Here is a 17,724-nt window from a genome sequence, read left to right on the forward strand (position 1 = left end):
AATAAAGGAAAAAAAATACCAAATGGTCATTTTTCTTTAAGGTACACAACATTTTAATTTTTCATGGACGTGATTATCAAAGACAGACCAAAACACGGAACATATTGTTTTTGTTTTTTGATCTTTTTCTAAAATAGAATTTTGAAAAAATAAAAGGAATGAATTTAGCTTTCCAAGATTTTTTATTTATTTGCTTTAGAAACTTCAGATAATTAAAGATATACACATTGGCCTGTCAGGTTTGAGGCGTCCCAAGCCATCCTCTTATCCCTCATTTTATTTGAGCAATATAAAGGGGTGGGATTCCAATTAAAACTACAAAGAAAGAATAATCGCTTGGCTTTATCATCTCTTGAATCATGCAAATGAGTAACGACATTTCAAAGCTAGTGGAAAAACATTTCATGTTTTTTGCATTTAACATGCTGAGAGGCATTGCCAAATTGCCATTTTCCCACATCTCTTAAGTGCCTTCATTACTTCTTTCACGGTCTTGAGCTCCTGAAAGATCATACATAGATTTCTTGATACTATATTGTGAAGAAAAAGTATATTAACACTAATGGAGATGCCGAGAGAGATACAAGCACCATTGGTTTTACTACCATCAAACCAACATAGTTCAGATAATTCCAAAACAAGAAACCCCAATAATACTAACCGGTTGATCTTCCATCTTTAAAAATAACTGCTGCATGTTCAAAAAACTCTTTGCTAGCATCTGCAAATAGTAACGAGCATGATAATGAAGATACTTGACGCAATTATCTGTTTTCACATATGAAATGTTAAAGTTGACAACGAGAAGATTAATTTTATGAAGATAAGGTCATAAAAGCAGGACATTCAACATGTATTTCCAACTGAAGCTTATCATGGTTCAAAAATAGATTCCATGGTCACTTCATTATCCTCAATCGTTTCTAGAACTTCCAGCAGCAAATATGGGATCTAAATAAGGTGGCTATGGAGGAACTAGGAACACTTATAAAGTCCATCTTTTAGCTCAGGTGATTTCCTTGTCAAGATCAATATAATGCCATGATATAAATTCCTATAATGTGATATCTCATATGGATAAAGGTAGGTGGTGTATGGGATCCCACGTTGCTTGGGAATGAGAAATTTTTGCTCTTCATAATATTCCAATGGGTCTCCAATTGTATTATTCACTAGTCCTTTTGGAATATAAGTCATGTAGTTTGGGCCTTCCGTTGAGGCATTATAGATGGTATTAGAAATTATCTCAACAAAAATTGTGAGACTTGAGCTGTGCCACCTACGATGGACTAGCCCGACGAGGACGTCAGGAATTTAAGGAGCTGAGATTATGATACCCCATATGATAATGATAAAAGTAGGTAGTGTATAGGATCCCACATTGTTTGGGAATGAGAAGTTCTTGCTCTTTATTATGTTCTAATCCAATAGGACTCCAATTGTATCACTGACTAGTCCTTTTGGAGTATGGACCATGTGATTTGGGTCTTCCATTAGGACATTACGTATAAGTTTGTTAAATGCAAGCATATAATCTTTAACAAAAAATGTTCCAGATTCTAGGAGACAGTACCATTGCAAATGATTAAGGCCTCATTTGTATTCAAAATCCACCTCAACTCATCTCATCTAATCATTACAATTTTCTCAAATTCCTACACAAAATATAATAAATAATTCAACTTTTATTCAACTATTCACAAACCATCTCAACTCATCTCAACTAATATCTGAATCCAAACCACTCTTAAAGCAGCATGGTTGTATTATACAGTCCAATTTGGATTTAATTGGTGTGGGTTTCATCCTCTAAGCTATTTGCTGCCTTTCTAAAGGACATTAACCTAGTTTTCAAGTTAAATGCAAATAACAAAAGCCAGTTTCAACCTGCATGGAAAAAAATTCTAATTTGCAGGTTTTGTTCATATATGTGGCATACCATGCTTCATTGTCAATGATGGATCTTGCTCATCTACATATCCAATCACTTTAGCTGGTATTCCTGCCACCATGCTTGGCAACACAAAAAAAGAAAGTGGAACATGTCTTTTTTATATCATTTCAAAACTAATACTGATGGGAAAAACCATAATGCTGAAAAGTGAAAATCAGACATTTCTTGCTACCTGTGGGGAGGGATGTCTTTTAACACAAGGGATCCTGCAGCTACCATTGCACCTTTACCTATTTTTATATTCCCAAGTATATTTGCACTAGCTCCAATTAGTGCACCTTCACCTACTTTTGGATGACGATCACCAACTTCTTTTCCTGTTCCTCCTAAAGTTACACCCTGTCAAAACATTTCTCTGTGATAAGCATAATGCAGGCTCAAAATGCAGTTTCCAAAGCATAAATATTTGCAAAATTCTTGCTAAGAAATTCAGATGAAATCATTGTTTAGAAATTAAACAAAAAAAACACGAACTACTTGATGTCTTGAAACAAAAATAATTACACTATCCATCCATCAAATAATGGGAACACAAAGGAAAAATGAAATTGACTCACATGCATCAATGAAACTCTGTTTCCTACAACAGCAGTTTCACCAATAACCACACCTGTCGCATGATCCAGTAATATTCCCTCTCCAATTTTCGCAGCTGTACAGGATCGTCAAAAATGAAAAAAGAGAACAGTAAAAGGTAGCCTTAAATAATACAGAAATAACCTTCATCCTAGAAATGACCGTTGTCTCAGATTAATGTAAATTCTGTAGGTAACAACCATTTCTCTGCAGAAAATCAAGTTTTGTACATAAAGCTTCAAAAAGTCAATACAAAAATATCTTTAACTTTCTTAATCCTTTCATCAAAAGTTCTGGTGAAAACAATAACAAGAATATGTTTTAAAAAAACACATATAAGCCACATTCCATTGCTTTTAAAAAAATAACATCCATTAAAATTATTTAAAAAAAAATTAACATACCTGGATGTATGTCAACTCCAAAAACCTGAGGAAAAAAACAGCCGCCAAATTAAATAAGGGTTGATGAAGAGGATTGGGGATATGCTTATCAAGGATCATCCTTTCTTGTAGATTTCTGTGGGTAAATAAATCAAGAAAGTAAAAAGCAACCTCACTGATTCGGCTTTGTAATGCCAAGGCCAACACTTTGCGCCCTTGGCTCCACAAGGCATGTGCTACTCGATACACTTGCAGAGAATGATATCCCTACAGCAAAGCATAGCTCACAACATCAAGGATGTACTTGACTTGGTGGGGTTTCTTTTCATTTTTTAGTGATGCCTAAACAGACTCATGGATCCATCTAAATCTAAAACATAAACAGAAGCTCATAACAATATGGACAACATATGGAAGCTAATTTTCTCTTCTTTTTTTTTTTTTTTTTTGCTAATAAACCCCATTAACCAATTATAGGAACTTGAACAGGCAATCATCACACTTATGATGCAGGAATAGTAGTTATCAAACTGGCATCCCCATTTGTAACAATCCAGGTGGTTTATAACCACATTTGGCCCAATAAAATAAACATTAACATTACATCAATGTTTCTATTTCTACTTTTTCTATCCCTATGGGGGGTGAAGGGGAAGGGGGCATACCATACTTCAAGTCCGATCTTGTAATGTTTCATTTCCTTGTATAAGGTATAACTAATTAACTACCTTCCGTCCTTATCATAACAATACAACCAATATCAACATACCGCAAAATAAAATAATGGATTGTGAAAAGTACCTTAAGATACAACAGAACTGAGCAATATGACAAGCACGCAGGATCTCGGTCTTTAAATGCCTGTATAAAGAATATTCCAGCCATTAAAACATGTTCGGATATTCAATAACATAGCTCACACATATTCTGTGGGCTCCCAATTAAGTTACCTGCATATCTAGGCGAATTGAACGTTGAATACCAGTGTCATGCATTATCACATCACAAAATATATCCATTAGCTGAGTCGCCAAAAGTGTAGGATTCTGCAACCTATTCGCAAGAACAAACCCCAAGGCTTGCTCTAAGCAATCATGGGACAGTATACTGGCATACAAGAAGCTACTCAAAATTGGTTCCTTTTCTGCCTGCAATGATGTGTGGCAACAAATATACGAGCATGGATCAAATAAAACACCGTTCCATGTTCTAATTATCTGTGTTTTTGAATGCGTCCATAATCTAATCAGGAATCAAATTTTATAATAGGCTAACGTTTAATTGAGCCCTGTGCGTGAGATTTCAGACTTCACCCGTATTGAATTAGATTCTTTTCTACTGAAAGCCAATACTCTTACCCCAACACAAGAAAAATTCACTACTTATGGTTTGGTTAAACAAAACCACGAAATTCAACCTAAAGAGGCCCCATAGAAAAAGTCGAACATATGTATAAGCAACTGACAACCTTAAAAGTCATTTCCTTGTACCCTTTAAAGTCAATTTACATCAATCCCACATAGCAAGAAAATAAAATAAATTTGAACTCCAAACAAAATATAACAGCTCCCAAAAACTTCTTTCAACACGCTTATAAATATATATTTAAATATATATATATATATATATATATATATATATATATATCTCTCTTTTAACATTGAAAACCCATCACTCACGACCCAGGAAAAAATGAAACTAAAAAAGAGTATTGGAAAGGTACTCTGTACCTCCAACTTGGCCTCTTCTTTCACAGCGTCCCAAATAGGGTCAGCAAGCGGGTCATCCGAATTGAAAACCGACACAACAGAGTCCGAGTCGGGCCTTGAAATCCCCAATGCATAAAGCGGAAAAAACTTCTCTAACCGGCGCTGGGCAATCTTGGAATCAATAAATCTCTTCCTTTCCTGCTCATCCTGATCCCCTCTAAGAGAGAGCCGCTCTGAGAGCATTTTGGGAAGAGAAACCCAGCTCTCATCGCTCAGGCAAGCCATGGAAAGCAGAGCTACACGTCTTCTAAGGCCTCACAAGCATACAAAGAATTGGAAAGAAAGCAGTGGCAATGAAACAATAAGCGAAAGCCGATAAAATAATGGGGGAGAGAGATAGAGAGAGAGAGAGGTCCTCAAAATGGTGGCTGCTGTCGAACGGCTGCGTTTCTTATGGTCTCAACTTTCGAGAACGAAAAGACACTAGAACGAATATGAGATACGATTCCGAATGCGATTGTGATGATGATGATAAGCATTATGAAAGGCTCACCCGCTCACGTGTAGTTTACTTCCCACTGCTCTTTTCTTTTTCATCCTTTTCGGCCATAGGGAGGTGGTGGAGCTTCCCTTTTTCTTTCTTTTTATTTGTTTATTGCACTAGTGCTCAATGATTATAAGTTTAACTAATAGCACTGGTCTGGTCAAAGTAATCTTTAAAATTAACTAAGAGTTTATATTTTACATAAAATCAAAACTATTTAATATATAATGATTATTCAAAATAATAATATAATATTATTTTTTTAATAATAATATTTCTATTTTTTTTATATTTTGTAACTACTCTAACTATATGTTAATTAATAATTTAATTTTTACTTAAATTATTATTTCCTAACTACTATTTTTCCTTCAATTATTTCTCAACTATTATTTTTCCTCAACTTAAATTATTGAAATAAAATATTCTTTTGATTATGAATAGTATTATGCCAAACATGAAGATGAGTTTATATATACAGTAGCTCAAATGTCAAGCTAGCGAGTTATGACTGCTCCAATGTAGCGAAATTAAGAGATAAAAAGCCATAAATTTAGATGCATTGTGCTCCAAGGACGTTGTGCTCTAGTAAATTATAAATTAAATTAAATTAAAATATTGGCATTTATAATTAGCTTCATTAAAACTCTTAACTTTAATTTTAATTAAAGATGTCACTTTTTCGTATGTTGCCTAAACTATTTAAAATGTATCCCTTAATAGATTACTTATTTTATCTAAATTCCCAAGATTTTATTTCTTTATTAACTCCACATTTGGAATGGGAGCTAACTACATTGTCTCTCTAATTTCTAAGTTTAATTAAAATATTACTAGTACAATATAGATCAAAATAAGAAAGTTTAAGATAAATCTTAGTTAGATATATATGTTGAGTTGTAGTGGGAGGATCGTTTCTGCTACAAGGACATAGGAACGAGTTAAAGAGATTTTACACATTAGACAACTTGTGAAGCATCATATTAGTACTTTAAAAACATAAAAAAAAAAAAAAAAGTTATTTGTGACGAGTTATATGCGAGGAGAATTAAGTACTCGTTTTATTTTTTGTAGCAAATAACTGACTATTAATAAACCTTTTTTAATTGTAGTGAATGTATTTTTTGAGTGGGTTATGTATAAGGTACTAGATTGAGATGTAGGATATATATCAAGTGTAACGTGAAGTGGCCAATGAGTATTGGACAAGAACAGTAGATGGAACAAGTAGTAATTAGAATTCATCATTCGAGTTCAATCAATCCAATATGGTAATTTTTATCTTGGAATCATTAATTTTATTCATTATGTAAGATTAACCAAAAAATAAGTAAAGTTTATAATTTTATTAACGTTAATTTAATAGGCCGTTAGGTCCATTTCAAACAATGGTATAATATGTTAGACTTTAGCTATCTATTGAAGCTAGCCTAAAGTGGGTGAGACTTTGGTTGGATACCAAGTTAATTTATTAGAATCCATAACACATTGAATTAAAATAAATACAAGTTCCCCGCCGATTGTGTGGCGTTCGCCAACTTATTGGTGTCGAGCATAGTAAATGCAACCAAAGAACCGTTGCACAGGCAGGGACTGTGACCACATACCGAGCGAGGCAGGGACTCATACACTTGGAGGTGTGGCACACATTGGCACCATGAGCACCATTCGACCATTATCGTATGCCTATGGTGTTGCTCCGTTGAAGGGCATTGGCCAAGCCGCTTCGGCACCATACTTTGGTGCTGCAGCGACCGGTGAAATGCAACACTAGTGTTGCGTTACTCATGTAGGATCGGGAAACACCGTGGCTTTGGCAAAGGTGAAGCGACGATGCTGAGTGCTGCGTCTCCACGGTGCGGCGCAGTGCAGTGAAGGTGCGCGCAATGCAACACGCACCCTAGAGGGTGAGGCGAGCACTACAAGGGCACCACGCGCAGTGCCATCCGTACGGTGGCTTTGAACGTTGCCAATCACCATGACACGGTGCATTTCTACCGTGGAAGGGCTAGAAGCTACACACTTCCACAAGGGGCAGGATTGGCTGAAAGAAGCAGCGCACGTACACTAGAGGTGTTGCGACACCAGGTGCCGATCTCACAGAACAAGAGGGGGGGAAAACAAAGCAATGCGACTATACGCATCGCACCCATGAGCGCGAGATGGTGTAGAGCACCTGAGGTGGCTCGCGATGTACTCCGTTGTGTGATCCACTACTCCACTTCACACGCTGCGCACCAAGGTCGAGACTCAAGCTCTATTGTGACTAAGGCAGGGCACCAGGCAGGTGAAGCAAGCTTTGTTGATTGCAGAGCGGCGCACCACGCCTGTGCAGTAGTAGAACTGCCATGAAGTAGTGTACACCGTGAACTTCATTCAGTGCTGCCAGAAGGGTGCGCTGGCTGAGAAGGGTGGGCCTGGATAAGAGAGGTGGTGGCGGCAGCTTAATGCAACCTTCTTTTTTTTTTCTGGATAAGTTGTAACCGTACCAAGGTGGAAGAAGAACGGTTGCGGGTCAGTTTAGTTTTGGGCTGCAAATAAGTTTGAACCAGGAGCTCAAAGGCCATGGTATTTGAGGTCAACTATTGGACTATGGCTTATTGTTAGTGAGTTTTGCTTAATTTATTTTATACTTTTTTTAACATATTCAGCAAATAGTTATGCGACATAATTTTTTCTGAAAAGTTTTTTTTTTTTTTTTGCATGATTATGGTCGTTGAATACATGCATACCATGATATTATGAGATCATGTTTGTCACATTTGTTAGTCATTTTATTCTATGTTATAAATTACCTAGATTTGGTCAATAATAATTATTTGGATGAAATATGATTTTTTTTTTAGATGTATTGTGATTATAATAATTGTATGGGCTTATTTAATTACTAGTATCTTTTAGGCTAATTTTAGGAGTTAAGTATTCAAATTTTTAGAATGCGATAAAATGTAGGATTAAGTAGTTTGAGTTTGTATTGTCCTTACTTATGTTTAACCCAAATGAATTTTTTCGATCTAAGAAGAAATTATTTTTGTATGTGACTAACTCGACAAATTACTTATCCTAGTGGGAGTATAGTTGAAATTAATTTGGAATTAATCTCTTCTATAATATAAATTTGCATGAAAATTAAATTAATAATTAAGTATTGTGGTGCAAGAGGTGATTAGGAAGATTAGCGAATTTTTTATCTTGTGACCTATGTTAATTATTTTTGTTATTATATATATTAACGCGGTAAATTTCTTAGACATGTATGCAATTAAATGCACATATAATATTAACTTTGAGACAACATAGAAGTAAGCTTAGAGATTTGGCATGTGACTAAACTAGCGCGTTAATCTCCTCCCTGAGTAATAGTTGAAAACAAATTAGATTATTATGAGTGTCCATCTGTTTTAGATCATCATTATTATAAAAATTTCTAAAAGGTCTAGAGTAAAATTGAAAATGCGCGTAGGACACATGAACTATAATTTTCATAAAAGTTGAAAGGATCAACTATTAGATAGAACTTAATCACTATTTTGCTTTGAAAATCTTGTGGGTAATAACGGAAGTTGCGTGTTATTTTTGTAACGCAAATATTAATTGCTCCTATATTTGAGGTTGGGTATTATAATCCTGAAGTAATTTAGATTAACTCACAAATAAGCACAATCTCTAAAACTTACTTGTATGTTTAGTTAGTGTGGGCATTAATATTTAAATGTGCAAGTGTTGGGGACATTTTTTATTGACATGTTTATTTTAAAAGTTTGTATCAGTGCAACTCTCTGTGATATTAGCATTGGTAATCTTGATCAAGTATTCTTTCTTTCTAGCCAGAACAATAGGTTCTTGTAGATATACAAACTTTTGAGCACCCCTTGAGAGATAATGTAATACCAAGCACATTGGAAGTTTGCATGGTAATTGTAGTAAAAGTCTGAATAATTAGATACGACTTAATTAAGCCTAAAGATATTGCTCGTGGTTGCACTGATGCAAAATAGGTTTTAGTTTAGGATTATTTCTCGTAAAGTTTTCTTTTCTCTCCTATACTGAATTAGTGAATACGAAAAATATTGAGTAAGGAAGAAATAGAGATTCACTAGTTAGCTGCTAAAACGTCATGAATTGTATTTATTGCACAAGAAGATATTTTTGGCACTTTTAACGCGATATTGGCGAAGTCTATACCTAATTTGATTTAAAACTCAATATATATAGGTGTTATTGAGAATATCTAAAGGTTTGGGAGTTGGATAATCACTTATTGACTTGGTGATATTTTTTCTCGGGTGAAGATGATATACTAAAATATGTCGTGAATGCATAGGATGATGGCTGTAAAACTTGAGAAATTGAAAGTTTTCTCACTAATGAGATCTATCTCCTTTGTTTAGCAGAGTTAATGAGAAAAAACAATATGAACATTTTCTATGTTAAAGTTCTTATACATGAACACTAAATACATGAAATAGAAAGAGTATCTCACCATATAAATGTGATTCCATATTTCTTAATAAGAAGTAAATTATATTTTTCAGAATCGCAATTGCGGCATTAATTCTAACATGTCGTCCTTACACCAAGTTCTTTGTCTTTAAGTAAGGCTGGGTGATTATTTTGTATAAACATGAATTCTATTAAGATTATAGAGGATTTAAGTTTGAATATTTTCTTGGTTGAATCAAGAAAATTACTTATATTTTCGGCGAGGGTGGGGTATTGGGGATTTTATCAACACTTATTTTGTGGAAAGAATGTTTTATTTCGCATCACCTTACCTCTATATTAATATTTTAAAAACTTTTATAAAAGGTCACCAAAAATAGTGGGACTAATTTAACAACTAGTATGAATATACCTTTGAAAAGTGTACTATTAGTGATAACGAGTCCTAGAATTCACTAGAATATAATATCCTCAAAATTAGCGTGCTAGTAATATAGCAATATTCTCTCGTCACTTAGAGACTAGAATAGAATATTTATAATATGTCTACACTAAAAGCATTGAATTCATGTAATAGGAATCCTAATATAGAATCTTAGACTCACTTCACTTATATGATCCAACCTAGAGTTGTTGATCTGATTGATATAAAAAAAAAAAAAAAAAAAAAAAAAAAAAAAAAAAAAAAAGTGGATTTGATGGAAGAATAAATCCATCTCTTGGCATTAATTGAGTTGTCTTTAGATAATCATTGATTGCACATTTATTGAAACTTTTCTTAAATGATATAAATAGTTGATTCTTGTAGAATAATTAGATAGCTAACTTTTGTGATGTTTAGGTAGGAAGTACTTTGAGTGCATAATTGCTGCTTGTACTATTTTTGTACAAAAAAACAAATGAATGATGCCGGTATCGTTCTCATGCAGCCCAAACAAACCATTTGTTCAAATATACCCAAAGTACCTAGTGGTTATTATTAACGACCTATTAAATAAAATGTGTTGTTTGAACATTGTTGACAATCTTAGAAAAGTATCCTCCTAAGAGAGATGACGATCTAGTTATCTTACCTTATTAATTGTTATCTAATGAATAGTTTTCCATACTATGAGGTAGTGGATATGGATTTGTAAAAATTAGCTCAGACTTCATATCTTCTGAGACCGTTTACAAGAAAAACAGTTTCTAGAAATTCTTATTCAAAATCTATTGACAATTAATGAGAATTAGAGGTTGAGATTTTGTTAGAGTGTATATATGGTTTATTTGATTAAGTGAATTTGTGATGCGATTTGGACAAGTCATTAAGAGTAATGGTTAGATTGTTGTGATTATCCTTGGGAGAGTGTCAAATTGTGCTTATGGGCATCTTTTCTCATACATGCAGGTGCATTTCAATAATGAATAGATCGCTTATGTGTCTGTTTGTTATTGGCCTGTGGGAAAATATTTTTCACACCTATCTGACTCCAAGCTTTTCTCTTCTCACAAACAAACAAACAAAGTTTGGCATCCAAAATTAGCAGTGCTTGCTGGGCTCCATTATTTCTCGTAGGGAATTGATATTCCCACCTATAAATCCTATTGAAAATTTGTATTCATTGTTTTTTTTCCTTATATTTAATGATTAAAGAATTATTTTTCTAATAAATTTATATTTTTAAAATATATTTAAGAGAATTTAAAAAATATTTAGAAAAAAATAGATATTTTGCATTGTCGGTAAAAACCCTCTCAATAGAATTTCTCGATGGATGTAGAAGGGTCGTTTCTCATATATATTTTCCTTTGTATTCTTTAAAAAAATATATATTAAAGAGAATTTAAAAATTATTTAGAAAAAAATATATATTTTACATTGTCAGTAAAAACCATCTCGATGGAATTTCTCGATGGACGTAGAAGGGTCCTTTCTCATATAATTTTTCCTTTGTATCCTCCCAGTTGAGAGGTTCTTTTCAAATTCAGCAGTGGGTAGTGAGATATTCTAAAAAAGTTTTAAAAATATTCTATAATTTAATTTTCAAACACCATTTAAATATAAAATACTTTTTAATTTTAAATCATCAATTCTTTTATCTAATCATTACTTAATTATTATCTAAATACAAAATCCAATATTACTTTCCCAAATTTTCAAACAAAACATAAAAAATAATATTTTTTTAAAAATTCTAAAATAAAAATAGTATTAAAATTTATATTCAAACAGTTTTTTAATTTTATAACATTTTTATTCAACTTTTTCTTTTTCATTTCCCAAAACCCAATAAAACATCTTAATTAACTAAAACCATTATAGTAGCGTATGAAAGAAAGGGATTGATTGGCAGCCAACAGAAGTTCAAAATGCTCCACAATACAGGTTGATTATTCGCAGATATATCAGATGCCTCAAATATAATGTTTTTGATGTTTCAAACTTACCCTCTGTTGAAAGTGAAACCAAAGAAATGAAAAAACATGTATAGGATTAGAAAATAGACGTAATAGTTAAATAATGACTAGCCCATATGGTGTTTTAGACATCCCATGTATTGATGGGGATGGGGATGGAGATGGGTCAGCAGGCTAGAACTAGTTAGAGAGTAAAAACTAGTTTTAGAGACCTTGACTACTAAATCGGTAACTATTTTTCTTTTGCATATTATTTAGGAAGTAACACTCCTAAAGTAAAAAAGAATAACACTAGTAAGTTTGGCATGAAAAAACTTAAAAGACAGGATAATACAGGTTTTTTCATGAATTAAATGCATTTCACATGTTACTAAACTCAATTCAACTAAAAGAAATGACAAAATCAATTTTAATGACCAAATACTAGAATTATTGATATCAATTTTCCCAATGCTTTTACTACCTAAAGCAATCAAGTTTTCTAAAATGAACAAATAATTGTTTTAAAGCATCAATCAGTCAAAGTTGGCTTAAGGCCCACTCACTTGGGCTAACAGGTATTGCAGTTGCTCAATTGCTAAAAAATTTTGAACTGACCTTTAGAGTGAATAAGCTAAAGAGATTAGATTTGTATGGAAGTTTTTCCTTTAATGGTGATTTGGCAGTGTAAAGGTTGCTAACAAAGAGCTCATAGAGACCCATTCCAAAAACCAGCATCACAGTTCCTAAAAGATAGACATTTACAAGTGCAATGTAGTAGTAATTAGTGATTTGAGTACACTAACAGAGAACAAGGGCAAATTAATGACCTATCATGAGGGGATTTATGGGCTAAAAGTAAATCAAATCAGAATACAAGAAAATCTTCTAACACATTTTTTGAGAGATGGAACAAAGGCACAAATCTCAGACCACTTAGAAGGACCAAATACGAAATACTATTTCATATATCAAGTAATAATAGCTCATAAGAGATCACCAAGGTCAAGTCACAGGCACCCTTCATGCTAACTGACCCCTCATAGGTACTCCTTTCGATGCAGAGGCTTATGGTTTACTGCTAGCAGCTGTATTCTGTAAGGAGTTAGGCCTATCCTGGGTCTGTCTAGAAGAGGACTCTAAGCAAGTGGTTGATCTTCTACAAACTAGCACCCCAAACTGGACTATAGGAGGTTGCCTCATAGGAGACTCTCGCAAAGTGCTGGACTCATGCACCACTTGGATAGTCACACATGTAAATCGGGAAGTCAACATGGCAGCTCATCAATTGGCAAAACCTGAGCTGGAAGGCATGGAAGATCTCTATGATATTGAACAATGTCAAGTTGTATTGTGCCTATTGTTACTAAAGAGATGTTATAAGCCTCAAGCATTATGTCTTTTGGTTTATTTACCTTGTTGTAAGCTCTATCTTATTCTAATGAGATCAGATTTCTTTATCCCAAAAAAAAGGTAATAATAGCTCAAACAAAAGGAACAACAGGTTGGCTTCTAGAAGCTCAAAACCGAGTCGACTCAAAGAATCAGAGACTTGAAATAACAAAATAGGATCAATAAAGAGTTTCATAAAAATCTACAGAAAATGTATTGTCGCAAAAGGCATCCTGATTTCAAGTTTTTACCGTTGATTTTTGTTGCGGTGATGAAAACTCGCTGCAAAAAGTGATTTTTAGCCTCAACTTATTGTTCGTCGGAAATAAACGAACGAAAATGTTAAAACTTGATCAGTGTTTGCAGCAAAATAATTAGAATTGCTGTAAGTAAAATTGGTCGCAAAAATATCTTTTTTCGACGATTTTATTTGCAACGATTAATCATCTTTGAAAAAATGGATTTTTTTGTGGCGATTCAACCACTGGTTAGAAAGCATTGCAACAATAATTATTGACTTATTATGACAAAAATACTAGCCGGCGAAAATAACTTCGGCCGAAAAATTAAAGCCTTATTTCTTGTAGTTCTGGTGTACCGATTGATGTTATGATCTAACGATCATTTGAAGTCGTGAAGGCAAGAGATGAAACTCATGATGATCAAAGACACTAAACAAGTAAAGAGACAAAAGAAGTAGACAGATGATAGTGAATGTGGAGACTATCAACCAACCAAATTTCGACGAGCGAAGTGACGATAGTGCATGAATCGAGATCAGGACATCCAACCAAATAAATTTTAAAAAATTATATAGTGAAACTATCGGGTCTTGAAGTTTTGTGGATGATCTAGTTCTAGCTAGGATCCAAGAGTTCATGGTGATGCTGTCTGCAGCGTTGTGCAGTAGTACTAGTGGAGTGGCGTTGAACGAGACAGCTTATTAATTATATAACCATGGTCATGTCGATACAAGAGGTACGAGCCAAAAATAAATTCTACGTTGAGACCACTGGGGCCATATATATGGCCGGCCCCTAGCCTCCCAAAATCAGTTTTAGGACATATATATTCTTCGGTATTTGCAGCGTATAAAAATCATTTTTATTTTACGTACTCACTTCGGTTAGATATAGCTAGCGCATAGTAATATCTCACAATTATAATGTTAATTTGCAAATAAAAACTATCATTATTTAAAATAATTAATCGTTAAAACAAATTACTATAAATAAAAAGATCATGTTTATATCAAATAGGAAATATGATCGTTTGATTTTAAAATAGAATAGTGATAGACTTACAACCCAATTACAGCTTATAATTTACAATTTTTAATAAAATAATATTTTTTAAATATTTATACACATCACATTAAAATAAAAGTCGGTAACCAATGTCAATGACTATTTCTCACCTCAAATGGCTCACTCGAACTGGTAATAAAACCCGCCATATCTCCTCCCTCTCTCTCTCTGTAACCGAGTCGCCGAACTGACTCACCAGTCCCAATCATGGCTAATTCGAAGAACCCCCACTCAGCTTCACGAACCAAGGCTTCTAGCAGCGAAAAAGAAAACTCATGGTCTTTCACGGTTTTTATGGCGGTATTGCTCCCATTTTTGCTGCCATAGTTCTTTATCAACTGGACTCGTTCGACCCGGCTCCTCTACCCCCGGACCTGTTGACTCGGTACGTTATTGCCGTGCCGGCAAGTAACAATCGTATGCTCCGAGGATCGGAGCCCTTGGGTGCGGGCCATTTGTTAGGACCGGAAGATGTCGCTTACGATCCCATCTCCGGAGTCATCTACACGGGCTGCGCAGATGGGTGGATCAGCCGGGTCACGGTGAACGACTCAACGGTGCAGAAATGGATAAACACCGGAGGCAGACCGTTGGGAATCGCAGTTGTACGTGACGACGAAGTTTGGGTTGCTGATCCCGAAAAGGTAAACAACTAAACACTGACCAGTCGTTTACCGTTGCGAACTGCAGATCAGGTTATGGCTGCTCGCCGGTGGACACCTGCAGCCACGTCACTCCAGTCTTTGACTTACAAAATCTACATAGATTCCATGCCTCGAAAAGAAATTGGGTTAATTTCCATTACTAATAATAAGCTGTATTTTTTGTTTTGTGTATTCTATTATAATGAAAAGTGTAAAAAATTTATTTTTTTTAATGAAATATAATTTCTTACAAAAAAAATATGCAATATTTTTAAATTTTTTTTAAAAATATGCAATATTTAAAAATAATTGGCATATAAAAATATCTAAATCATATCACATCATCAACTGATCAACACCTACAATATGTCAAGAAATAATAATTAAAACGAAGAGTACTGTTATTAGTTGTTTCACTTTATTTTTTATATTAATGAAATCTGGTCATGAATATGTAATTTGTAGGGCCTCCTGAACGTGAAGGCTGCAGACGGGACAGTGGAGCTGTTGACAGATGAGGCTGAGGGACAAAAATTCGGAACGACAGACGCAGTAGATGTAGCAGATAATGGAATGGTTTATTTTACAGACGCCTCGTATAAATATAGATTGCATGAGTTTATTTGGGATATATTAGAGGGTAAGCCCCACGGTAGACTTCTGAGTTATGATCCAGCGACCAAGAGAACAAAGGTGCTGGTTCGCAATCTCTACTTTGCTAATGGAGTGGCAGTCTCGCCTGATCAAAATTACGTCATCTTTTGCGAAACCTTAGCGTATGTACTTAATTGCTAATAATTTCCAGTAATCTTGCAGGCATGCTTTAATTTCATGTTAGTCCTTAAGTACTTTTTGTTTATAATGATTCCAACTATATATATATATATATATATATATATATGGGTCACTAATGCGCGCAGGAGAAGGTGTAGGAAATATCATATACAAGGCAAGGAAAAAGGAAAAGTCAGTGAGTTTATTGATCATCTACCAGGCATGCCAGATAATATCCGATATGATGGAGAAGGCCACTACTGGATTGCATTGGCAACGGTACTATATATATTATATCGGTTGATCTAATTAGTTTCCATTTAATAATTAATAGCCCTGTTTTTTCATGAAGTAGTGTTTGTTTCTTGAGAAACAATATTGATGATCTATATATATATATATAGTAGTATGTTTATAGAATCCAAAAACTTAGGATCCCTGCTTAATTTAGATGGAATCATGTGTTAGCTAGGAGGATTATCGATCATGAGAAAGAGCATGTGTTAGAGCATTCTCAATGAGTTATGTATAAGGCATGTTTTTGTAAAATTTGAAGGAAAGAGTTCAAAATAGCCCATCCAACGGATTATATATGTAATTTATCACTAATATCTAGTTTGTTACACTACAACCTCTACATCTATAGAACAATGTATACACTTGTATAAATATTTCATTCATTTATCTTTTTACTTTCTACTTTTTTTCTTTACTCTTTATTCATTTTTCTCTCTACTTTTTAATTTTTACTTTATTTGAAATGAATAAAATATATTAAAAAGTATAATATTTAAATAATATAAAAAAAAAAGATCATAACTAGTTGATGTATGATATATTATAAAAATTAATATATAAAATAAAAAAATAAATTTTAACGATGTATTTTAACGAATAAGATGAATAAATTATTAAGAATGCTATAAAGAGGATAATCTTTTGGTTTTATTGTGGTTTTTCTCGATAAATTTTGTTTTTTGGGTACGTATGATCGATCCAGCATGAATTTTAGTAATCAGCTAGGTAGTACATGGTTCTCATCATGATCAGTCTATTTTGGGGTAATATAACATGCAGGGGCCCACACTTTCATGGCATTTAGCATGCAGATACCCTTTCGTCCGGAAGTGTATAGCAATCATGGAGAAGTACATAGGACGACCAAATATGGAGAAGAATGGAGGGGCTCTTGCCGTTGATTTGGAAGGAAAACCAACTGCTCACTACTATGATCCTGGACTGTCAATGGTTTCAAGTGCGATCAAGATCGGACATCATTTGTACTGTGGATCCCTTGTTGCCCCCAACATTATCCGCCTCAATTTGAGACAATATCCTGCCACATAGCGACATCTCCCCACCCCCCCACCCCCCCCCCCCCCCCCCCCCCCCCCCCCCCCCCCCCCCCCCCCCCCCCCCCCCCCCCCCCCCAAAAGAAGAATTACCGTTGCAATAATTGGCTAGATCATCTATTCTCTTGATAAACAGGATCTCGTTCTAGCTCTAGATCATCTGTGCTGTGTGTGTACCTGGTGCTCAGGTGGAAGCTTGCATTTGGGATATCTAATTAATGAATCTATGAACCTAATTTATTTTGGCATCATATTTATTTTTTCATC

At 34.3% G+C, this 17,724-nt stretch overlaps 1 protein-coding gene and 1 pseudogene across 2 annotated transcripts; one reads left to right on the plus strand and one right to left on the minus strand.

Moving 5' to 3' along the window:
- Positions 1-322: 322 nt before the first annotated feature.
- On the minus strand, positions 323-5,253 carry LOC121261433 (serine acetyltransferase 2-like). Of its 2 annotated transcripts, XM_041163787.1 has the most exons (10): positions 4,644-5,249; positions 3,864-4,061; positions 3,715-3,774; positions 3,085-3,180; positions 2,935-2,959; positions 2,512-2,606; positions 2,127-2,293; positions 1,940-2,013; positions 662-721; positions 323-501 (listed from the first exon to the last, which is right to left on the minus strand). In XM_041163787.1, exons 1-10 carry the CDS (start codon positions 4,905-4,907, stop codon positions 464-466), a joined length of 1,077 nt encoding a protein of 358 aa, XP_041019721.1. In that variant the 5' UTR covers positions 4,908-5,249; the 3' UTR covers positions 323-463. The 2 variants fall into 2 exon arrangements, with proteins under 2 accessions (XP_041019721.1, XP_041019722.1); XM_041163788.1 differs by lacking the exon at positions 3,864-4,061 and having other exon boundaries at positions 4,644-5,253.
- A 9,626-nt stretch (positions 5,254-14,879) lies between these two features.
- On the plus strand, positions 14,880-17,478 carry LOC121261430 (annotated as a pseudogene).
- Positions 17,479-17,724: the final 246 nt, after the last annotated feature.

The sequence above is a fragment of the Juglans microcarpa x Juglans regia genome, chromosome 4D (genome assembly GCF_004785595.1).
Source record: "Juglans microcarpa x Juglans regia isolate MS1-56 chromosome 4D, Jm3101_v1.0, whole genome shotgun sequence".
In the NCBI taxonomy this organism is placed as follows: domain Eukaryota; kingdom Viridiplantae; phylum Streptophyta; class Magnoliopsida; order Fagales; family Juglandaceae; genus Juglans; species Juglans microcarpa x Juglans regia.

Coding starts and splice junctions, on each gene's coding strand:
- LOC121261433 (XM_041163787.1), bottom strand. CDS start 4,907: ATGGCTTGCCTGAGCGATGAGAGCTGGGTTTCTCTTCCCAAAATGCTC. Junction 2,607..2,934: donor TGGAGTTGACATACATCCAG/GTATGTTAATTT, acceptor GATCCTGTACAG/CTGCGAAAATTGGAGAGGGA. Junction 2,014..2,126: donor AAAGACATCCCTCCCCACAG/GTAGCAAGAAAT, acceptor TGTGTTGCCAAG/CATGGTGGCAGGAATACCAG.